The following is a 14,247-nucleotide window of genomic DNA, read 5'->3' on the forward strand; positions in this document are numbered from 1 at the left end:
GTAATAATTTGTAAACCTTCATCTTTAAAATGCATCCAATCTGTCCTGCAGCCCTGCGAAGTATCTGTTAAACATTTTGCTTCAGCTTTCATGGTGTTCTCCTCTGATAAGGGCTGCTGATACACAGCATAAAGCTGACTTATTTCTTATCTCCATCAACATGAGGGTTGTTCCAATTCCAATTAAAAAAACTGGGGCAGCAGCCACTCATCTGGGTACAGAGAAACAAATGTCAGATAAACACTGAATCCATCAGCTGGATGATACTATTCAGTATCGCTGCCTGAATCAGGCAGGGGATTCATGGAAATTATTAAAAGATAGAATGGGAATTCTATGCAGTTTAGCAAACTTTAAAAAATCTTAATAATCTTCAGTCATTTTCATTTATCAATCTGTAATTATTCATAAAGCAGATTAGCTTGTGCAAATTGTCTCAGCTACACTGCAGTCCACAGCTGTCCACATTTGCCACAGAGATGGGAAACACAAACCAATACCTGTGTGGCACCACCACTCATGTACAACTGCTTTAGGTGCTCAAACTGAAAATAGATCTTGCTGTTCATGCCAAGTGCTCTGGCAGCATTGCTCTCCAGGATTCTCCCAAGTGTTGGGAGCCCTGTACACACAGCATGTAATCCTAGCCCAACTTTCTCCAAGTATTTATTCCACAAAACTGCAGCATATCACCAAGAAGGTCCTTACAATGAAAACACACCCCAGAAATATGGAGTTAAAAACTTTGGTAAAGGGAAAATACCTCTTAGCTTAAAAGCACAATTTGCTATTAGTTAAATGCAGATACTTTCCCCAGACCTTGGCAGTGAAAAGCGTACTGGGAGTGAACTTGAATACCCAAAGCAGAATGCTCATGATCTTCCCTTGCTCAGTCTTAGCAACAGCAGCATCTCCCAAACTCCTTCAGGTGATGGTTTATCTCCTTAGGCTTTGCAATTAATTCCTAGAAGGAAGAGTTAAAAGACCCTGTGATAGGACTTCAGCTGCTTCAAGCTGTGGCAGTTGCCTTGAAATCACTGGATCTAGGGCATCTCATAAAGGATGGCCACTACCAAGTCCAGGTGGGATGCTAGAGATAGAAGAAAATGTTGCAAGGCTGGCAAGCATGTGAGGCATAACAAGTACGAGATGTGGTCCAGAGAGTAAATGAAGGAGTCCTCTTCTGTTCTATACCCCAAGATAAAGCAGCAGCATTTTCCTCCAAGTTTCTTTACACAGAGAAAAAGACCATTTTCCTCCACAGGACCTGCTGGTGAAAGAGCCCTATTGAAAAATTCTGACATTTGAGAGGTACCTGATGCCTGCTGAGCCCATCTGAAAACCCAACTGGTCTTGACAGATTTAGCACTTTGGAAAATCTGCCCCTCAAAACCAAATACGTCTCCTCTATGACCACTTCACAGCAGTAACTTTGCAGGGGATCTGTTCTATTTGTTTTGCTGCAGAAATTAGGAGTAGGACTGTTTCAGCTTTCTGCATTTTAATTTGCTGTGAAGCATATTGAGAATTTAAGTGAAGAGAAATACAGAGCATAATGTGAGAGACCATGTGTTACTTTCAGGAATCGGAGAACCAGCAAGAACAAAGCCTACAAGTGTTATATACAAATACTTACGTAACAGATCCAAAGTATAAAATTATCACAGAAAAAAACCTAAGAAATTGTGTTAACATTGGGATAGAAGGCTTCCTGCTTGCACTTGATGAAAGCAACAGATCAACCACCTTGACTTGGAAGCAGATTTACTGTTCTACATGTTGTGCTTTCATCCTTGCCAAAACAAAGGGGAAGCCATAAACTCATCATAAACACACTCAGCAACACATTTTGTTTTGCGCAGCTGCTAATGCATACGGATAACTTTCTTTAGCGCTCATTGTAACATGAATTACATTGGTTTAAAAGAAGCTCGTCAAGCAGAAGAAAGAATTGCTGTAATTTTTGAAGAATGATCTATCAATTCAAGGTGGTTTTATAGTCAATCTATTCAGGACATTTTGTACATTAATTACTCAAAATCTGCAGTGAGGTGGGTTGTTGTCCACATACACTAATGGCTTTCAGAGTTTAATCTCTCATCAGCGGACCTCCTTTTGTGAAATCCCTAAGGGATTATGTAGTACTATGTCTAATCACTTGACAAATTTCATTTACTTGAAACTGAAGCTCATTTTATATGAAGTGTGTAGCAGGAGTCACATTCGAAGTAGGAAAACAAAATCTGTTACTGGACACTACCGGGGTTTATCATGTTTATATCTGAACTACTTAACAATCAATGAAAGAATTCTGCTTGGGGAAATGCATTAGTTGTTTATCAGCTGCTGAAGCCTATGAGATATTCAGATTGCTTATAAACGATACACAACAGGTTAAAAAAAAAATGTACAATGACTCAAGTGAAAAGATAGTGGAAATTTAAATAATTTTGTTGCTGCTGTATCATACAGTAAAAAAGGAAACCCAACAAACTGCTATGATCCGTAGAGTAGTCTGCTACACTGAAGAGGAACGGTTATTTGACACAAATCATTCGACACAGAAAGAAAATACCCCTTGTGAGTTGAATTTACTCTCTGAAGTTCAGCACCCCAGACCAAACAGAATCAACCTGTAAAGCTGGGATGGATGAATTCATGCGTCTCTTTCAGCGCTGCCATCTCCCTACCACGGAACCATTACCATGGAATTGTTCTCTCCTTTAAGCAGCAACTCTCAGTGATTAACACATCCCGAAATCTAATGTTGCAAAACTCACTGCATTGTTCCCCCTTATCACAGTGCAGGCAGACAGCTACAAAAGTAAAATTTGCCAGATGACACCAAAGAAAAGGAATTTTAAAAATAAGAGCAGCATTTGGCATCGAGCTCACTACACACGAAGGTTGTGTGACATTATAATCTATTATATGTTGTTATAACCTAGGTCTCCCACACTGCATTGCAAAGCCTTGCTACATGGCTAGTCTCGATGAAAACACCGGATTACGGCTCCGAAAACAACATGCAAACACACAGGCACACGCTACCTCTGTAAACCAAATTAACAAAAATCAGTCAAAGACGCAGCAATAACAAGACCTCTTTTGCAAGCATCATTTCGGGTAGGGTTAGGACAGATTGAGAGCAAATACGGACGCAGACAGAAAGGTTGATGCTCTATTAATTTGTTGTCAAGCCATGCAGGGAAAGACGGCTGAAAGCCCGAAGATGCAGTAATGATTGTTTAAGAGCTATTTGAAAAAGTGACAAAACTGGCCTAAACCTCTTTAAGCCCCCTGAATGAAAAGATTTAAACAGGCTATTGTTAGACCCCTGGGTACCTTTTTTCTCTTGGCTTTGTTCTGCATTTTCCTCCGCTGCAGTTTCCATGGCTGGCTTCATACCATCCACCAAAAATGCCGCCCCCCCTCCCCCCCCAGCAAGCACTTTTTCTCTTCGCCTCCTTTCTCACTCCCTTCCGTCTCCTATTTACAGCGGCGGTGATTGAGCGGCTCTGTTCTCCCCTACAGTAGATTACAGTCCTTTCCAAAATGCCAGAAAAGTCTTGTCAGCTTCAATTTCGCTCCGCTGACTGGTCCACGAGGAGCGGTGCCAGCTCGCTCAGCTATACGTCAGCACGGTCCCCAGCTATAAAATAGCCATCCTGCGCCTCGGCTTGGCTCTGGCGGGGACCAGCATCACCCGCCCGCGCCCCCTGCCTCCTGCCCTCCGCGCTTCCCCTCCTGCCCCGTCTCCCAACAAATGCTAATCAATTCTCCGGGCGCTGAATGCGTCGGTGACATCGGGAGGGGAGACGCGAGTGAGAAAGAAAGGAGCCCCCGGCCGCTGCGAGGTGAGCCCCCCGGCCGCCGTCTCTAAGGGGAGTGCACGCCGGCACACAATCGCAAGGCTCCCTTTCCCATGGGACCTTGTTATTATGCTTCGCATTTTGATTTATTCCACATGCCCTCTGCTCTTTCAAGGGGTGGGGGGTTGATGGGTCTGTTCTCTCTGTTTGCTTTCTTTGCCGAGAGTTCCGCTCACCCACGGTAAAAGACTGTGTGAGAGAAGCATAAAAGCAGAAGTGGGCATATATATGTACGTACATGGAAAATTTAAATTCTTTCTTCGACTCACAAGCACAATGGAAAAAAAAAAATGGAAAAAAAAAGAAAAAAGAAAAATATATCCAAGCAAGGAGAGAGGAAGTAAGTTCAAGAGACCTAAAAATGCACGTGCAACACTCTAAAGGATAAAATGTTTAAGAAAACACAACTTGGGCTTTAAAAGGAGGTCTGCCGCTAGAGACCTAAAGCCATGCTTGGGAGTGAGCACAGAGCTGCTGTTCAGCACGTTTGATCACTCCCCTAAATCCAGACAGACTGCAACGTGATCAAACAAGCTGCACTTGGGAGCAACAAACTCAAGACCTGCCAGCGTTGCATTGCACAAGGTGACTTTAGGTGTCTCCAGCCCACTCTCGTGCTGGGGAGCCACAGAGCAGGGCAGCACCACAAAGGGTATTGTTCCCCTCCCAAAACCCAGGACAACTGACACATTTAAGGCCGCACTGAGGCTAATTAACCTTGCCTGTCACTTTGCTTGTCTCACTGCCTTACAGTGCAGCACACTGCACAGGGCACAAGCGCCCAAAGGCACCCCTTTGTGCGTGTAGGATGATGGAGCAAGAGTAGAGTAATGGCCTTTGTGGTCCAGCCACTGCAGCCAGTTCTGCAGCCTGCAAAGACACCCAGCAGACTCAGTAAATGCTGGGGATGTGAAAACCTACACTCTGCATGTTCCCTATAACAAATTCAAACAGGAGAGTGGGAAGAGGGAAGCAGTCCAAAGATTTGTAGCTACAATTTAGTCTCTTCTGGTTGAAGTTACTACACCCACAATTTTGCTGTGCATTTTTATTTCTAGATGCCTAGTGAAAAGCACAAAAGCCCTCAGACCCAACCATTAGAGAAAGTTCCTATATTTCAAGACATAAATGCTCAAACCCTCTTCTTGCACCACAGCCAATACATCTGTTACTTTGCTTTGGGCATTACTGCTCAAACTTCAGGCTTCAGCACAGCGGCCAGGAGGTCTTAGTTGTACCTTAAAGTTTCTTACCACAGCATCAAAACTTGATGTCAAGCATTTACCTAAAATGCTTTCTTGGAGTCCAGGAAAAGTCTGCAGTTGAAGCTCCCACTTCAGCAGACCTCTAGTAAGCAGGATGAGGCTGATTTGTAGAAGGCATGAAGTATCCTCAGTGGCCAGTGTAGGGCAAGGGGTTGGGTTCCTGAAGGTGATGAAATCAGTAGCCACAGCAGAGACCCCAACCCATGTGGCAAGGCAAATTTCCCCCCATCTTCCTCTCCAGTGCTCAGACAGCAATCCACACACAGATTAAAATCCCTCTCCAGCAAGACCATGCACTGCAAACACACTCCCTGAAACAATCAGCCGAAAGGTAAAAGCACGGGTGACGTGTTTGCTATATTCTCTTAACCATTAGTAAAAGTTGTTGGTATAATAATTATACAAAGAAAAGGTCCTACAAAGAGTGGGGGTTTTTTTTCCCCATTTAATATCAGTAAGACTGAAAATCCATACCAAGTACAAACTCCTTGCTGAAAGTCACACAAATTTTAGTCATTGGTCAAGGCAGCGGATTGCTTCTGACATAAAATTCTCATCTTGGAATGCCTCATTGTGCAGTTGGTACTTCTGTCACAGTCTAGATCTCTCTTTCTTAATAACCTTTGCTTTTAGACTGGAAGGTCTAAAACTTTAAGAGGCTGAAACCTCCCTCCAGACTATCTTAAGCTACAAAAAGCCTGTTTATAACCTAATTCAAGTGGTGCAATATCAATGCACTTATCAGTATAAATACACAGAAAATACCAACATAATCTGGAATTTCCTTTATTTAAACAGAAAATACATTAGACATAACCTCTGGTTACAGACTGTCCCTGGAGGAAACCCATGACTGTAGCCCTCCCCTCTTTACCAGTGAGACCTACTCTTTCAAACAGCTGCACACTTTCCTACTGGTGAGTAGAATTTATTAGGTAGGCTCAGGACCTCCGAGTTTCTGATGTTTCAGAAACCCAAAACTGACAGGCTGGGAGACAATTCCCTCCCCAAACAGGCAATGGAAAATCAGTGCACAATACCAGAATCAACTTCACAAGAACTTGAACTGAACACTTCAAAAATCATCAAGCCCAACTATTCAAAACCATTAATCCTACCTACTAAATCATCCTCTCAAAGCTGCAAGTGATACATGAGTGTAAAATTCTCTCCCCTCCCTTCATATTATTTTCTGGATTACTGCAATGCATGATGGGTTTTAAGTACTTATCATCCTAAGTAATTTCTTGATTTTCAAACTTCTACACCATCATTGGTAAATACAGCAACTATAACAAACTATATCATTTCCTCCAGTGCTAACAGGGGTGCTGATCCTGTGCTTCAAGCATTAATCTCAGCCAGCAAGTTGTCTCATTCGATGTTCCCTCCCTTCAACAGATACATCCTTGTCATAATATGTGATGAGACTGGGAAACATCAAATTTATGCCTATGACAACACAGCAAAAGATTAAGCCACAAAGGCAAAAATGAAAAAAAGAAAGAAATCTTTTAAGACTGATATTCAGCAAAAACCTGTTTGTACAGACCAAGCTGATTTAGGTAACTAGCAACCAGGGCAGGCAGCTAGTTACATTTGAGAAGTACAGCCCAGAATTTTATTCGTAGAACAAGATAAAAGTGAAAAGGAGGAGAGGGGCTGAGCAGCAAGGGTTTCTGCTGCTAAAGCACAGCTCTGAGCTTACTGCCAAACCTCAGGATGAACAGCAGCGGAGGAAAGTATGTGAAGGCACTGCAGACCAAGTGACATTTACTGCAAAAGTTTTTTAAAAAAAGGCTTAAATCTATTTTATCTAAGTATTAAAAAAATCCAAACCACACACTTAATCATTTTGCTCAATCAATTAAAATAGCACAATTGCAGTGAAGTAAAAAAATATATTAGAATCCCTATTCTGTCCATGTGCCAGTTCCTTTTGAACATCTATCTTTAATGTCACTGAATCTAGTTTACATTCCTGAAGGCTGAGAAGCTCTACCATAAGCTACAGCAAATTCTTCACAAGCTTTCAAGAGATGAATACACACTTGCCTTGTCTACAAAGGCTTCACAGAGCTGTAATAAAGACTGTTCCTACATAGCTGAAGAACAATTTGAGATCATCTATGAGATCCAAGACCCAGAAGTTAAAATACAGCCTGTCCCTTAAACAAGACTAACACATAGTCCAAACAACTAATTTTAAAGACAACTTCTATAATTTTTTTTTTTTTTAAATTTATGAGAAAGAACAAAGACACGTGAAGCCGCTTGGTGCAATGTAATTTTTTGTGTTCAGCTTTAAACCACTTACTGAAGACTTGCTTATAAAACCTAATCCAAATACTTATGCAAAAGCAGGCAAACTTTCCATGTGGATAAAATCAAAGCGTGACAAGTTTTCAGTTGTGCAGCAGTCATGTATCTTGCAAGTACCTTACGAAAAATTAAAAATTGGGGTTCATTCTTTCAATTATACTAGGTTGCTGGGAAAATGGAATCCAAATTAACAAATAACAGTGGAAAATCCCTGCACTTATACTACAGCATAAAACACAGACAGAGTCTGCACTGCACTTAGGGGTCTCAGCCTCAAATTTCTGTAAGAAAGAGCAAAAATAAAGGCTTAAGCACAGATAGTGGTTATCTCTGCAACCAAAAAAAATCACTGAGTTAACCAATGGAGCTAAGCCCAGGAGGGTAAGCAAACCTTAACAGTGTGAAGATGCCAGTGCTCTGACTCCCTTAACAAAGCCTCGTGAAGATGTCAGTGACTGCTGCCAAGCTGGTGACATGCAGCAGGCAAAGGAGATGTCACTCACTTGTTGGGTAACACACAGCTTTCTGTCCAGCCTGCCTGTTTCCACTGGACCACTGCAGTTACAGCCACGGCTGAGAACCACAGGTAATGAACAGCCCAGATCCACAACATACACCAATGGCTAACATTTAGCTGGAACACAAAAGGAAACAAACAAACAAACTTTGAAAGTGAATAGATGTTTCTGTATGGCTTTTCCAGTAGCTAGGTCTCATCAAGTTCTAATCTCAAAGGCGGCTTAGATTGCAAGAGATGTGAAGTTTACCAACGACAAAAGCCTGAAGAACTATAACGGAAGTCTAAATGAAGAACTGAAATGAAAGAAATGGAAGAAAAGGTTTATGTGTTCTTAAGCAGCTGGGAGTGCCATTTCTGCTTATGAAAGGCAGTCAACAGCACAGAAAGAAAAGAAATAATTTAGAAAGCATTGGATTTGATTTATCTAATCTAAGGGCCTTAGTAACAAATTCCTAGGTTTTAGAAACTTGTATTTAAAAAGAGAAAAATTCTGGGGAAAATAATAGAGACTCTTGACAGACAAAATACAGGAATCTGAACCATGCCAGACTTCTGAGGAAAGGCAATAAAAATAAAACCAAAATAGGATATATTTGAAACTATGCTGGAAGGAACATCACCTCTTGCATCCCTCTCCTGTGAGGCTGCCTGGAATAGCACCACACTTCTGGCAAGCTAGAAGGAAATATGCTGACAAACTAGAGCCCATTTGGACTACAGTAGAAAGCATGGAATTACAGAAAATGAAAACAAAGACTTCTTAGCATCTGCCCCAGAAGGAGCTTTCATTAGGGAAGTGTTCAGAGCACCAGCTCCAGTAGCTGGTGCCTCTGACCCCAGCTTCTGCTCCAGCTCCACAATTTTATGGCATATTTTTCTACAAGTGTACTGCAGGCAGATTTCAAATCCTTTAACTTTACAATGAGGCAGCAAACAAGGCTTTGAGTTACCCAATCTCCATAAATTTTTCTCTTCATCAGTGGCAAGATCCTCATGTACATGACTAATACATGAAGCACTCGACAATACTTCAAATGCTTCTCCATAATTGTAAGGGCTGCATTTTTGACTTTGGCACACATAACCACCTTTTTTTGGTCCCTCTGTCCATCACAACTGAGGGGAGAGTCTCAGTTATCATGCCTCCGCCTTGTAGTGCAGCCGGAAAATAATATGCTCAAGTCTTTTGTCTTGTTGCCTTAATTCTGCACTTTGAAGACAATCCAACATACTTAGCTTTTGCTATGAACCCTCTTCTCCAATACTGTTGTCAAAACTTACTGTCATCTCAGAGAGCTAACTGGAGCTTCTGAATACTTGGACATACTGAAATAGCATCCTAGATATTTATGTTGCACTTGCCAGCACTCAAGTAGAAGTGCCTCTTGTACTTGTAGAAGAGCTATTTCTGCCAGCAATTTAGAAAGCAGCAAAGGTATCATTATAATACACTCCTGTTAATACAGCTGCTCCAGCTCAAAACACAAGAGCTTGAGACAGGACTGGTATTGGGAGGCTACCTGTTGATTTTTTTTCTCTATCTATAAATAAACATTACTGAGTTCAGCCTTGACAGAAATTTAGCCTTTTGCTCCAGAAAGTCAGATTTATTCAGACAATCCTCTGTTAACTTTACATCCAGTTCTGATTTTCAAAACTGCCCTCCCACTCTTTGCATAGACTTCAGCATCCCACCTACAATCTCTAATCTATTCAGTGCTCGTTTTGTTCTTCAGTCTTGGCTTCAGTCCAGTCTTTTCACCAAGCGTGGAAAAAAGCAGGGAAATAAAAAGAAGTGCAAAACCCTCCAGCTCCCCAAAAAGAAACCAGAGGCACTCACTGTAGAAGGGTACCTCACATTGCATACTGGGGGTACATGGGGAGAGACAAGGATGAAGAATCTTTCTGGAAGGTCACAAAGGATTCCATGTCTAAACCACAGATGTAGATATGTGTGTGTATGTACATATGCAGAAAGAACATATGTGTGCATACTCATATGTATATGAAGAAAATGCATCCAATTATATATGTATTTTTATCTAACAGTAAAACTTATGAGCATCACTGGAACAGCTATGAGGAATGCATACTAATTTTCAGAGTCATGCAATAGGTATTCAGTTTGATAGTGAATGCACAGCCATCCCAGTGTACAGACTACTACAGACTCCTCCAGCTCAAGGTTTCAAGGCCAGGAACCAAATTACCCATGATCAGACTGGAGTCTGCAGCACAGCTAAACCACACCTTGGGAGCACCTTGGGTTCACCTCAGTATCCCGTGTAGGAAAACCAGCACCACACCCCAGGCTCCACCACACATTGCTCCTAGACCTGCTCATGGATCACTGGGGAGTTGTGTGTCAACTTTTTGAAAAGCCCACCGAACTCAGAAGTCAAAATGCTGATGTAAAAGAAAGCATCAAAATAATGATTGATACGAGGTGCTGAAATTCACTGTTTGAAGTTTCAGCACCTTGTAAGTCACGACGACTGTAGCTGTTTCCCCAAGACAGAAAATTCCCATTCCAGTGTAATTAAACTATACTTTGGGAAAGATCCTGGACCAGTTGTGTCATGCAGTTGAATTGCAAATATAGTCTGTGTTCGCACATAAGACACTAGTTATGAAATCCTCAGTTAAGACACTAACAAAAGGGTCCTCAATTAATCACTGTATTCTTTGCTACAGCAGATATCCTCATTAGGAAAGCAGCAAGACATTAACAAGTCCCACATTGAGAGTGTCCAATTAACTCATCGACTAAATATGTGCCAAGCAACTTCTCCGGTCTAGCTTTTCCAGTCCCCTCTTTCCAGCTGCAACGATTGGGATCCCAGTCATGACTAAAGTAGTGGCTCTTTTGCACTTTGCAAAGCCTTTGAGAGCGCCGCTGTGAACAACAAACAACGGCCGCTCAAGTGTTCTACAGGTCTTTCACTTGCGCCCACAAAAAGCCAAGTGTGCACTCAGCGAGTTCAGCACAATTAAGAAAAAACCCCATCCCTCTACCTTTATAAACAGGGAATGACTTAACCTGCTAACAAGTGTGGTTGGAGCTCTGACTGGATCATGTCATGCCCCGATTTTTGCCGAACCTCAGCAGTGCGTGATCCTGCATACAAAGTGAGCTCCGAGACAAAAGTGCTATAGGGTGAGTTAAGGACAAAGTAGCAGCTTTCAGCCCGGATTCCCAGATAGGCTGTCAAGTAAAATCCCTTGCCAGGGCAGGGTAATTCCCTAGAGTATACATTTCCAACACTTTGTCTCGCCTAATTTTCTAAGTGTCTCAAGCTTGGAGCCTTTCAGTGTTTCTCGAGAAGAGCCATTCTGTGGCCCGGCAGGTTTTGAGGCTTGGTACAAAGCAGAGCTTGCACAATGGCCAGGGCCCCACTGCAGTCAGTGCAGGAGGAGCGGCTTCTCCAGAAGGAGCAGGCCCAGCCTCCGAAACAGCCTCCAATCTTGCTGCCTGAAAACCACCCAGACTCTCTTTTGAGCAATCCCTAGTTACATCCCCATTTCTGTTTCTTTCCAAACGTGACATTCACTTGTTTTAAACAGTTGAAAGGCATAATTTCTGCATTTTGTCATGACTCAGAGTGAAATTCATTTAGCATCTACTTTTCTTCATCTGTTCCTTGTATCATTCCCATCTCATTTTATTTCTACACTCTGGTTTTCAGCCCATTTGTAACCATTTCTCTTGCACTCGGAGCTTCCCAGGTGTAAACACTAAGCATTCTCATTATGTGCTTACTCTGTGGATTCTCGTATTAGTTACTGAAAATGCTCCAGGCAGTTTTTATTTCAGTAGTACTACAGACACATCTTCAATATATCTCACTGCTACTGATTCCTGAAGTACAATTATCTGCTCCACCTTTCTCCATCATTTGGAGAGGAAAAGAAAGGAGCTAAGGAACCAGGAAAAGGGAGAAGGGATGTATATATGGGAGAAAAAACCTCTAAAATTAAAACAAGCGCACAAGGCAGAAACAACACTCAAGTCTCTGGCTAAGGTTCTTTCTTTGGTCTGTAAGAAGAACTCTGTGTGGAAAATAACTACTATGTCAAGTGTGCACTCACTGTCCTGGAGATGACCAAAGGTATGTTGCTTAATGTGGGACAGAGCTCCTCTCATTGCATCTCACAGACGTGTCCACAGCTTGCAGAAAAAGACCACAGTTTCTCATGCCCAGCCAAAATCACCCAGCCCAAACTGCTTGTTCACAAGATTATTAGTACAGGGAAGAAACTAAAGACCAATCACAACTTTTAAAAGTATTTATAAGCACTTAATTCCAGCCATGGTCCTCAGAAACTAATTGTGTGTTCAAGTGTAGAACATAATTTTACTGCAGACAGAACATCACCAGATTGCAAACACAATCAAAAGCCCATTTGCTTAGTTTAATTTGCCATTAGTACACTGCAGTTTTATAGAGCCAAACAGACTATAACTAAATTTTCATTGTCATTTCAAACTGTTTCCAAGCAAATATCATAGCAACGTTATCAGATTGTCAAGTTCACTAAATCCCAAATTCTCTACAACAAAACAACGCACACATATTTAAAGGAAGACAGAAGCTGTATTCCTGAGTAAACTGAGAATCTCTCTAGTTCTGGACCAACAGGGTCCTGAGACAAACCCCATCATTTAAGGACCTTTTCACAACTTTAAGAGAGAAGGAAAACCCCAAACTCTAGGCTTTTACACATATCAGTCAGTATGTAAAGACTAGTGTTTAGAGTTTTTTTAATGCATACCAAACACTGGTGAACACATTTATTTCAACCTCAAATATAACCATATAGATATGGTAACAGACTAAGTAGCATTTCACAGGCTCCCTACTGTTGCATAACTGAGAAGAAAAAAGTCTTGCCAGTGGCAGCCTCCCCCATTTCTCGGGCTGAAGGCGACTCTTTACAGAGGGAGCTCAGCGCCACTGCCCTGTGCGCATCAGCAACTTGGAAAAGAAGCGATGGAGGCCTTGTCACGAAAACTCTGTTATTTCAGCCTAAACTGCACTTAAACTGAAGGGAAGGCAGCTGTCCGCGTTACCCAGAGGGAAACGGCGGGTCACAGGGCTGCGGGCCGGGCGATGGTGGCCGGTGCTGGCACACCTTGGCGGCAGCCCCTCCTGCTCCCGGCCCCAGCACCGCCGGGCCCTGGGAACCCGCCCGGGCCGGGCCGGGCCCTCACGGGTGAGCGGCTCCTCGGCCCGGCCTCCCCGCTTTTATCAGCCTTCATATCTCAGCGATGACAGGCCTGAAAGGGCTTCTGATGGGAAATGTGCTTTGAATTAGCATATCTCCCCCTGCATACAATGGAGGCATTAAGCGGCTGCGTTTTGCAAGTCCAAACAAAAGCAGCCCAGGCTGTTTTTAGCAGCACAGTTCGAAGTTTTATTCCTCCTCTCCTTCCCGAGTTGCAAGCGTATTCAACAAATTTTCACTCTATAAAGACGGAACCACGACCGCTAAAATCTTATTATTTGATCTGTTTCAGACTTTAAACGAAAAAGAGAATCTTTCGATCCTGCAAAGAGCAAGCCGGTGTCTGTGCACTGTTCCACTGAACTGCAGCGCAGGGTCCATCCCCCGGAGAGCTCGCCTGGCTGCCCTCAACACTCGCACCGGCCCTGTCATCGAGGATTTCAGAACTGGAACACATTCATGGGAACCCAGTAGAAAAGGTCCTGAATTCAAAGCTCAATTTTACCCCCATATCCCGGGCACATCCCGGGCATACTATTGAAAATGAGAAACTGAAGCACTGTGCTGTGAGAAGGAGCAAAAAAAAGCCTTCCACCCATCCTGGAATTATCCTTTGATTTAACAGAAGAGCTGAACCTCAGAAGTACCACCTTAATGAAATGGCTTCAGCCTAGAAAGTGAATTTCTACCTACCCAGGAAAAGAGGGCAAGAGGAAGGAGATGGAAATGAGTTCAACACAGAAGAGGAAAAAGCACTCCTGCATCAAACCATCTTTGGGCAACAGCTTCCAGGGGAATAAATCTACCTTAGCTCAGTGTGTTTGTCTATAATTGCTCATTAACACAGTTGGACCATTAGGAAGCCAGTTTGTGGTTTTCTTGGTAAAGAGGCATGTCTGCTTTCCTCCTACATTAAAAAGAATTTTGTCTGTGGGGAAGACATAAAATTACAAATTCAAAATGCTTCTTAGAGGAAAGGTTTGGTGGCTTGGTTTTTCTTCTTCTTCGTTTTCCGACTCCCAAAATTTCCACAGTATTTATG

The 14,247-nt window shown here is 42.5% G+C and overlaps 1 protein-coding gene across 9 annotated transcripts in view; it reads right to left on the bottom strand.

The window, feature by feature from the left end:
- Positions 1-14,247, bottom strand: part of GPM6B (glycoprotein M6B) — a 106,942-nt gene that overhangs the window by 28,830 nt on the left and 63,865 nt on the right. The window contains exon 1 of one of the 9 annotated variants that reach the window (XM_040056583.2): positions 3,346-3,688. The exons of 5 other annotated variants lie outside the window; for them this stretch is intronic. In XM_040056583.2, coding sequence (XP_039912517.1) covers positions 3,346-3,406 — 61 coding nt within the window. In that variant the 5' untranslated portion in view covers positions 3,407-3,688. Of the gene's footprint in view, positions 1-3,345; positions 3,689-14,247 lie in introns of those variants that run through there. 3 more of the 9 variants (XM_040056578.1, XM_040056582.2, XM_040056579.2) reach the window with 3 other exon arrangements.

Source organism: Hirundo rustica, chromosome 2, assembly GCF_015227805.2.
Source record: "Hirundo rustica isolate bHirRus1 chromosome 2, bHirRus1.pri.v3, whole genome shotgun sequence".
Taxonomy (NCBI): domain Eukaryota; kingdom Metazoa; phylum Chordata; class Aves; order Passeriformes; family Hirundinidae; genus Hirundo; species Hirundo rustica.